General features: G+C 43.7%; 1 protein-coding gene across 1 annotated transcript in view; it reads left to right on the top strand.

Moving 5' to 3' along the window:
* Positions 1 to 196: 196 nt before the first annotated feature.
* The window catches only part of FAXC (failed axon connections homolog, metaxin like GST domain containing), a 76947-nt gene continuing 66780 nt past the window's right edge, over positions 197 to 10363 (top strand). Inside the window, exons 1-2 of the mRNA XM_007464304.1 lie at positions 197 to 462; positions 5707 to 5842. Coding sequence (XP_007464366.1) covers positions 197 to 462; positions 5707 to 5842 — 402 coding nt within the window. The remainder of the gene's footprint in view (positions 463 to 5706; positions 5843 to 10363) is intronic.

Raw genomic sequence — 10363 nt, 5'->3', positions numbered from 1 at the left:
GGCCAGGCCCGCCGCCCGCGGCCCGCGCCCTCCCTCTTCCTCCGCCGCCGCCTCGGTCGCCGCCGCCCGCGCCGCCCGCGCCGCCCGCGCCGCCCGCACCGCCAGTGCGCCGCTGAGCCCAAGCCCGGCCGCGCCGGCCCCTTCCCATGCGGGCGGCGCGGGCCCTGGGAGGAGCGCCCGCAGCCAGCCGCGCAGCATGCACTGGGGGGTTGGCTTTGCCTCGTCCAGGCCGTGCGTGGTGGATCTGAGCTGGAACCAGAGCGTCTCCTTCTTCGGCTGGTGGGCCGGGTCCGAGGAGCCCTTCTCCTTTTATGGGGACATCATCGCTTTCCCTTTGCAGGATTACGGTGGGATCATGGCAGGGCTGGGCTCCGATCCCTGGTGGAAGAAAACCCTTTACTTGACCGGGGGAGCTTTGCTGGCCGCAGCTGCGTATCTGCTCCACGAACTCCTGGTCATTAGGTGAGCCGGAGAGAGGGCCCCGCGCAGGGGCGCAGAGAGGGACACCTGGCCAGGGCAGGGTTGGCGCGAGAGGGGACCCGTGCCAGGCCCTCGGTCACAACGCCCAAACGCCCGAGTCCTGTCCTTCCCTTTCGCCAGAGGCAGTCCGTGGTCACCTGGCCGTGAGGGGCAGTTTCGAGTTGACAGGAGAATTAAACTGGTACTGGGAGGGAAAAACACTTGTCTCCCTATCATTCGGTGCTAAACGCAAAAATTCTCTGGGCTGTTATGGAGCATAATAGTCTGTTATGAAGATCTTAACTGCAGTTGTGTTTGCAACAATAGAATTAGGTCCTGCAGAAATACTAAGTTACATTTTTATGCAATGCCCTATTTGTTTATAGATGATAATGCTGGGATATTAACCACTAACCTTATCTTTTACTTAAAGGTTAGTTCTCCACTGTCCGTCCCCAAGTGTCAACATCATCAAAAGGCTGAAATTGCAAAAGCTTCAGAGACCTCCGGGTCCCTGTTAGGGATGCACAGCCGAGTGTGCAATTTTGATGCAGCCTTAACCCGGTTATGGGCTAATCTGGTATCTAAAGCTAAGCACCAGCTTCAGGTTTAAATGCCATTGTTGTGCGAACAGGAGGAGATCCAGAGGACTGAACTAGCACATGGGCCTGCATGGGAGTTGCCCCAGGCCCTAAACAGTTGCCTCTGCCGCCTGCCGCAGAATGTTTACAGGATTGACTTGGAAATACCAGAAAATGGAGGCCCCTGCTGTTGGTACATCCAGCTGGACACCAGATCTTTGTTTGAGTAGAATAATGCCATAGGCTGCCGGGACCAGTGGTTTGGCTAATTGATATGCCAGTTTACGGTTAAAATTTTCATGTGTTTGAGCCCTCTGTCACTGGGGGGAGGACCAGCAAAGAGCAGTTTTCAATAGCTCAGAATGTCCCTCTTGGCCAATATTTTCTAAAGAGTGAGAAAATGTGTCTTCATGTCTTCTTCCTGTGGGGGAATCCTACACAATAGGTTTATAAACAAAGACAGTGATAGGTGACCTTTAACAGGCCTGCAGGGATTCCAAGAGGACACTGTAGCAGCCTAACAGGTATTTGGAATATTTTTAGTCTCGGAGAGAGTGGAAATCATTTAGGTCTGGGGAAATGTATTGTCTTTCATAATTGGGAAGTTTTATTTTAAGCTTATCATTGAATTCTCTCACTTAGCACAGTGTCTTGAATCTAGTTGAACCAAATTAAAAAAATTAAGTGAATTATTTCTCTAGATTATTTTGTATATTTTCCAGTCTTAGAACTCTATTTCAAGCTAGGTTTCAAGCCATATGGAAAACGAAAACATTTGTGCAGTGCTTGAAATGGTAACCCAGTTGTTCTGAAATTCATAGTCCAGTCCAAAGCCTTTGGAGGATTCCGAACCATGTGGCTTCTCACCAGTCTTCCACTTTGAGGAGGGAGTGAGGCACAGCTTCACAGCACTGAGTCTCAAACTTGCTTAAATGACCTTGCAGAAATGGGGAGGTGGGTGGGGGAGCTCAGAGTTGACCTTGGGAGCAGGCCACGCCCTGGTAGGTGTGGTCTCTGCACCCAGAAGAGCCCATTGCCCACTTATTTGAAAAAGTGTTTTTAATCCTTGGTTTATTCACTTTTGTTTCTTGACAGATGTTTACACTGAGTTGGGAAACCCTGTTGTAATGCAAATAATAAACAAATGGCTGCCTGTTTTTGAGCCCTTAATAGGTGGCTCTGCTTAGAAGTGCTTTACCTATGTGATTGCATTTAACCTTCACAACTGCCAACTGCCGTTGAATACTTGATCTCCATTTCTTAGATGAGGAAATTCAGGCTGAGAGAGGTTAAGCAATTCACCCAAGATCCCTTAGTAAGAGTAGTAGGATCCAGATTCAAATCTGAGAATGTGTGTCTGCGGAGCCCGCACTTCTACTACTTTCTCCTAACAAGTACCAATTCTAGAATAAGTTTTGATGGCGGAGAGGAAGTGAACTGGGGCATTGCTCAGGGAAGACAAGTCTGTGGCACAGACCTGAGTTTTTGACAACCGCTAGGGGCACGGAGGGAATAGAGGAAGAAGACCAAGGAAAACGTGGCCCTGGGATTTGCAGGCTACACGATAGAGACCTTCACTTGATGGGAAATCTAAGTTTCAATTGTCTGTGTAGTTTAGGCAAAACACAAAACAATCTGAAATATGTGGGATGGAAAATCCATCTTGAAATGGCTACGCTGTCTGAGTTCATTGGCAATCATATTCTTCACCACAGTACTTGGATTTCCTGCTGCGTAGACTTAACCTTAATCTATGGGTACATCTCCAGAGTGGAAAGTAAAGTTGACAGGTAAGAATTATTTAGGAAGTTTAATTAATGAGTATAATAACCAAAGTAGGTATTTTGGATTTTACTCATATTTTTCCCATCACAGTATTTTTAAAGAAATAGAGTCCCAGCCCTTTACCTTATCCTCCCCTAGTGGAGAGAGCCTTGCAGCTCTCTTAAATTCAGTCCAGCATTTGGAAATCTGTTGTTTGTAAATTGAATGACCCAGGAATGACTTGATACCCATAGCTTGTTTGTACTTTAGGCACATGGGCTCAGCCTGTCCTAGAAAACTTAGGGAATCAGAGCAGCCGATGGGTCATGTGATCTCTATGAACTAACAGCCCATCGGCCGTACACAGAGGCATGGTCATCTGTGATATCCTTCACCATGGGCGTAGGGGTTAGTCTTGCTGCTTGACAGGTGTTCTCTTAGACAGTCCTCACTATAAGGGCACTTTATAAAATGTAGCTGTCCAGATTACCTGCTCCTCTGGTCCTAAATTACAGAGAGAGCTTCCAGACCTGGAGGGAGGGCTCTAGAGCCAGATTGGGTTCAGATTAACTCTGCCTTTAACCAACCATGTAACTTTGGACCTGAGAGTAAGCTTGGTTACTCAGTTTTCTCATCTGTGAAGTGGAAATAATAATAGTAGCCTTCCTCACAGAGGTGATTGCATGAGTTAACACATGTGAAATGCTTAGCCAGAGTTCGAGCATTCAATAAAAGTTGGCCATCATTAATTATTACAGACTTTCATCAGAAAGTTCCAGGCTTGCGTGGTCTGAGTCAAACCAGCCACTTTAATAAAATTAACTGAGGTATTGCCCATTTTTGGTATAGTCGAAGTGCTTAAGAGCTTGGGAACTAGCATTATTAACAACTTGATCTTAAATTGGTATTCCTTGGGCAAGTTATTTAACCTCTCTGAGCTTCAGTTTCCTTGTCTACTGTAAAATATAAGTATGATATAATATTCTAAATTTAAACTATAGCAATATCCGCTCTGTAGTGGTACTATCAGAATGAAATAATTTAATATGTATGATGTACACAAAGTCATTGGCATATGCTGGTCACATCCATTCTTATTGTGACATGGCCCAAGTTATCCATCAGAACTAGATTGTTCTGGCCAGTGGAGCAGGGGATTTTACATTTATCTCCTCTCTTTCAGTTCTTAAATTTGTTGCCTGGCTAATTTACATGAAATTACCACTCTGAGTTGAATTACTTGACTGGACAAAGTCAGTTAATTGTCAAAGCTACAGTTTGCACTTTTTAGAAACATAGTCTAAGTGGCATCTTAATTTTAGTATCTGACCTCCCAAACATTTCATCTAAGTGAAAACCTTTGTTTTATAACAAGTATTGTCAGAAGGCAGCAAATATTTTTATTCTTTTGACTAGTATTTTCAAAATTAGTCATTCTTAACTCTTTAAGTGGAAAGGGTGCTCCGGTGGTAAACTTCTCCAAAAGAGTGTGTTTTACTGAACGGAGTTTCTGCAGGAAGTGGGCATCGTTGTGATGATGATATGAAGAGCTTGCCCTTGCATGGGTAGAAGGGAGTGTGGGATTACACTAGGAACAGTGTGAAGGAACCAGAGGCTTAGGGAAGGCCAAGGGGGAAGAGTGAGGTTTATCTGACCGGGAAATGGTTGGGCAGAGTGAAAGATGGAAGTTGCAAAAGGTTCCCGAATGTAGTGTATGAGTGCCACTGTGTGGAATGAGATTTTGTAGTTTAAGGGGATAAGACCATGTCTCTTTGAATGAGAATAAAGTCCACCACTTAATGCTTGATAGCTCACCAAATGTTTACAGATATTATCTTATTTAGTTCTCGCGATAATTGAGGCAGAATTGGTACTGTCCTCACTTTCCAAATGAGAGAGGAGGAGAGGTCTTGGGTGACGTGGCCAATAGGAAGTAGGGCTTGCACTTGACCCCAGGTATCCAGAAGTGGAATCCAGCGTTTGATCTCCTACATGGTGGCTATTGAAAAACTCTACCAGGGAAGTCCTCACCACCCAGAAAAGTAGCCAAAGGAAAAGGTAGAAGAAAAGGAAAAGGCAGGGGTACTGGGTTATATGCTGTGTGGTGAAAGTGGGGACCCTGTGAAGGTAGGGAGGAGGACAGAGCACCAGAAGCCAGGTTCCTCGGCACCACAGGTGAAAGGTCAGGTGAGGGCATGGAGAGTTTGGAAGAGGGACCAGAATATACAGAGTCTCAGATTCCCTGCAGACTTGAGTCGTGGCAGAGCAAATCTGCACTGTTATTCCAAGGTCCTGTGGATGAATAGACTGTTTCATGGTACAGCCTCGTGGTCAAGAACATAGGCTCTGACTACATGGTTTAGTCCAAGTTCTGCCGTTTACTAGTAATGGGACTTTGGGCAAGTTTATTCTCTGTGCCTCGGTTTCCTTATCTGCAAAACATGGGTAATGGTAGTACCTACCTCAAAAGGTTATTGTGAAGATTAAATGAGATAACACCCGTGAAGCCCTCAGAACAATGCCTGATGCACAGTAAGCACAGAATATCTTTTTTTATCCATCCAACTTGTCCCTGGCAGGTAGACATAGACAGCTGGAGAAGAGGTGGACCTATACCAGAAAGTACACATCCTGCCCATAGGCCACAGGTACCAGAAAGAGGTTGACATGTATTTACTCTCCTGAGCCCTTGCAGTTATGGTAATAGCAGAGTTTGTGAGGTTCTCTTGTGTTTTGACCAAGCTTTCCCCCTCTAAGTGCTTGTTGGTGAGGTAAGCCCCTGTGACAAACAGACCTGCTTGTCCATTGAGGAGCTACAGCCCAGCAGGGGCCTCTAAGGAACTAAGGGAACTGCATGTGTAACACGTGGATTATTCTTTTTTTTCTGTTTTGGTTTTGACAGGAAACAGCAAGAGATTGACTCCAAAGATGCTATTATTTTGCATCAGTTTGCAAGACCTAACAATGGTGTCCCCAGTTTATCTCCTTTCTGTTTGAAAATGGAAACTTATTTAAGGATGGCTGACTTACCCTATCAGGTACTTTTGTGCAAATATGTTTTATCCTCGTGGCAGCAATATTGGCTAGGGGGGGAAGTACTTAATCTCACAGGGTGGGAAGGGCTCGCTCTTGGTGCCAGAGGGGTGGGTATGAAAGCAGTGGTGCCCAGTCCTTAGTAGATACTTAGGAGACTTGATCCCAGTCTGTTGATTTTTACATCCAATTTAACGAGTGATCACAAGGGTCTGGGCTTTCGTAGTGTTCAAGGCCATGTTACTTTTTCCTGACATAGAGTATTCTTTGGTTAATAGTTTGGCCTACTGGGAACCTATAAATAAAGGTGAGGCTGACGTGGTTCTTTCCTTTAGGTTTCTATTTGTTGGAAGCATTATATTTATCTCTAATGAATCCTGGGGACAAACGTCCAGCAGGCCACCAAAGAGATATTTGTAGATTTTGTGAGAGTTTTTCCTGCTGCTTCGTTGTTCTGTTTGGGTGACTTTCAGGGAAGCACTTGCTCATTTCAGCCTTCGAGAGGGAACAGAGGAATGAATGCGTTTAAAATATAAATTTTTCTCTGAGTAACGCTTGAGCCGTGTCTCACAAATTTGACAGGTTGTGTTTTCATTGTCATTCAATTATATTTAAAAAAAATATTCCCTTATGTTTTTCTTTTTCACCTAAGTTCTAGTCATAGGCATTAAAAAAACTTTGATTTTTGTTATTGTTTTTTAATTTTATGGTCAAAGCAGGTAGTCTTTGTGATATTAATTCCTTGGAATTTACTGACGTTTTAGCCTAGTGTATGGCTACTTGTTTATAAATGTTGAAAATAGAATCATATTCCCTGGGAGTAGAGCTCTCGTTTTATCTACTTGTTTGAGCATGTTTAGTGTATTGTTTAGACCTGTTATATCTCTGTTTTTTTAATTTAGTTTTTTAAATTAAAAAAATTATTTTATTTTATTTATTTATTTTTGGCTGCATTGGGTCTTTGTTGCTGCACATGGGCTTTCTCTAGTTGTGGCCAGCAGGGGCTACTCTTCGTTGCAGTGTGTGGGCTGCTTATTGCGGTGGATTCTCTTGTTGTGGAGCATGGGCTCTAGGCATGCAGGCTCAGTAGTTGTGGCGCACAGGCTTAGTTGCTCCACAGCATGTGGGACCTTCCTGAACCAGGGCTTGAACCTGTGTCCCCTTCATTGGCAGGCGGATTCTTAACCACTGCGCCACCAGGGAAGCTCCTCTCTTTATTTTTTGTCTGCCTCTTCTAGTAGTTTCTGGAAGGATTGGGTTAAAATATTCAAGTGTATTTGTTGATTTCTCTCTTTTCCTGTCATTCTGTCAGTTCTTGCTTTAGGTAAGAGTATGTATCTATTCGAGGTTATATTGTTAGGTCCATATAATATGAAAGATCACATCTTTTACTGCTTTATTTCTTTCTCTGGTATATAGTACCCATCTCTGTCCCTTATGATTTTTTTAACCTTGAATTCTATATTATCAGATATTCAGATCGATTCTCCAACTTTATTTTGGTTCATATTTGTTTGGGATATCTTTCTTCATCCTCTTTCTCTATTATTATTACTTTTTTTTTGTATTTGTCTCTTGTAGGCAATGTATTAGTTATAGCCAATCGGAGAGTCCTTAATTGGTGAGTTTAATCCATTTCACTTGCAATGATTATTTTATTAGGACATATTTCTAACATATTTTTCTCCTTACCTTCTTTGTTTTTTATTTTATCTCATTTCCTGCTTTCTAATAGGTAAAAAACTTTTTCTTGTCATTTAAAAACAAATTCTATTTTTGTTGTTATGACGGTTGCTCTTAAGATCCAAATTTGTGTTTATTTATCCCCACTCACTTCTTATGTGGGTCAAAATCTGTGCTTTCCCTCTAATACTACAAGTCTGTTAGTAGGTTTGCGTGAACCTTGGGTCTCTTTCTTCCCAGGGCTTATCCCAGGTGTGTTGCTGTTATCTGATATTTTAATTCTGGAATTTTGGAAATCCTTTCTCTTTTTATGGTCCTTTTTTTAGGTCAGAAAACTTACTAAGTTATTTGACTAGCTTTATTTCCCATATATCTTATCCTACAGGATTTATTTATCTTTTTTATATGAGTACTTCCTTGATGAATATTTTGAATGAGCCTTTATGGGGCAAACTTTCAGTGGCTTTGCATGCCCAAGAACATCTTTATTATGCCACACATTTAATACTTCTATGTCCAGAGTTCGTTTCCTTCAGTGCTTTGAAAATATTACTCCATTGTCTTTTTGGTTTGCTGTTGCTATTGAAAAGTCTGATGTTAATCTGGATCTTTTTCTTTCTCTCTGGAAGCTTTTAGAATTCACATTGAATCTCAACATTCTTAAATGTCATCATAACTGGCTTGGTGTGGGTCTTCATGTATCTTGTTTGATCCTTTATAAACTCTTTTCACCTGAAGTCTTTAATCTCTTTTTGATTCTAAGAAATTATCAATGTTCTTCACATATTTCCTTTTTTTAAAAAAATTATTTTTTATTTATTTAATTAATTTATTTTTGGCTGCATGGGGTCTTTGTCGCTGCTCACGGGCTTTCTCTAGTTGCAGCGAGCAGGGGCTTCTCATTGCGGTGGCTTCTCTTGTTGCGGAGCACGGGCTCTAGGTGCGCGGGCTTCAGAAGTTGTGGCACACGGGCTCAGTTGTGTGGCTCGCGGGCTCTAGAGCGCAGGCTCAGTAGTTGTGGCGCATGGGCTTAGTTGCTCCGCGACATGTGGGATCTTCCCGGACCAGGGCTTGAACCCGTGTCCCCTGCATTGGCAGGTGGATTCTTAACCACTGCACCACCAGGGAAGCCCTCCTTTTCTTTCTTGTTTGTTTGTTTCTCCTTCTTCTTTTCTATTCCTCATTATCTGGATCCTGGAATCTCTGCTATTATTTTCTGTGTTTCTGAACCTATCTCCTTATTCTTTTCTTCTTCCTTCTTGGAGAATTCATCTTTCTGAGCTTCCATTGCATCCCTCTGTTCTCTTCTTGTATCCATATCCTATTATTTCTCTCATCCATTGTGTTTAACTTCTACATTTTTCTTCTTAATATTTTCCCTTGGTTTGTATCACAATCTCTTCCTTTATCCCTTGGAGGATATTTCTTATGCTAATTAAATTTTTTGGTCTGTCCCAATCATTCTGCCTCATGTTGTATATATTATCTGTTGCCCTTCTCTTACAGTAACTGTACCCCTCAGGTGTCTAGTTATTTTGGTTTGAGGTCTCCATTTACCAGGGATGTCAGCTTCCCTGCCCAGGAATTTGCACTGGGCAAAGGCTAAAGCTTAGGACACAGGTTGTGTACCTCTGAAGGAGTTTAAGAAGAGTAAGGAGGTGAGCCCCAGGCATCCCCACACCACTGTGGTTCCTCCAGTTTGCTGCCACTCCTCCAAATAGTTCCTACTGGTCAGGGGTTCACCTTTAATCTCTTACAAAGAAGCAGCATAGGGAGGGGGTGGTCTTCTTAGCAGGAAACAGAGCAGCTGGGAGGTTGGAGGGGGAAGGTTCCTCACCCAGCCAGGGTTTTGGCGCTCTGCTAATGATATTACCCCCCCAAGTCCCGCCTCCCCATGGCCTGTGCTTTCTGAGCTGGTTTCTGTACAGAAGAGGGCATGGGGGTGGCAGTGATGCTCCTAAGGCAGTGCTGGAACAGTTGAATGACATGCTTAGCTTGCTAAGTGGTCCTCTGGGAATATGGCACTGAATCTGGACTTCAGTTAGGGGATCTGACAGGCATGAGGTGTTTGGAGAACAGAAAAAGGGTCTTTATGACAGGGAACTGGAATGCAAGGGGTCAGTCTGGACAGAGAAGCAGGGAGATTATTCAGGACTTTCTAAGCCAGCAATGGAGGAGAAAATAGCAAAAGACCAGACAAGGCTTGAATCATCTACATACATTGGATCGGATTTGAGAGATCCTTGTTCAGCTCAGCGTTGGCTGTCAGCACTTGAAGATGTGTGTCACTGAGGGACTCACGTGGAGGGAATAGACTGCTCCCCGCAGCTGCCTTTCTCTGGGCCGTTATCACTCCCCACCAGATTGCTGCATTTAGCCAGGACATCTTTGGGGCAATTAGGGCCCCAAACCTGAGTTTCGTGCTCTGCAGCCTCTGGTGGCTTTCTGGATCTCCTGTGCCCCCCACCCTTGATGAAGTCCTCTTGCAGTTGGCAGCAGCTGCAGCAGCTGCCAGGCTGTGCTGCCCTTTCCTTTCTTGCCTTCAAGCCATCAAGCGCTGATTGCCCCAGCCTTGTCTCTGCCAGCAGCCTAACACCTTTGGTCATATTTCAGAGCATGTTGCTGCACTGTTATGCAGTAACAGTGCATATACTGCTTTTAGTTAGTATAACTGGAACAACTGGATACATGCCTTGCTATGAAGCCTGGAGAGGCTTTCGAGAAGAGGACTGCTTACCCCCTTCCAAAATTAGTATTTCTTGTTAAGAATATTTTTTAGGAAAGGAGTGATATAGGAGTGTTTTTTCTTCTCTATGGAAAATAGATGAAGGGAGTGTTCAGCA

The sequence above is a fragment of the Lipotes vexillifer genome, unplaced genomic scaffold, assembly GCF_000442215.2.
Source record: "Lipotes vexillifer unplaced genomic scaffold, Lipotes_vexillifer_v1.1 scaffold1073, whole genome shotgun sequence".
NCBI classification, from domain to species: Eukaryota; Metazoa; Chordata; class Mammalia; order Artiodactyla; family Lipotidae; genus Lipotes; species Lipotes vexillifer.
Note: the sequence above shows the minus strand (reverse complement) of the source record. Positions and strands in the feature narration are given on the sequence as shown.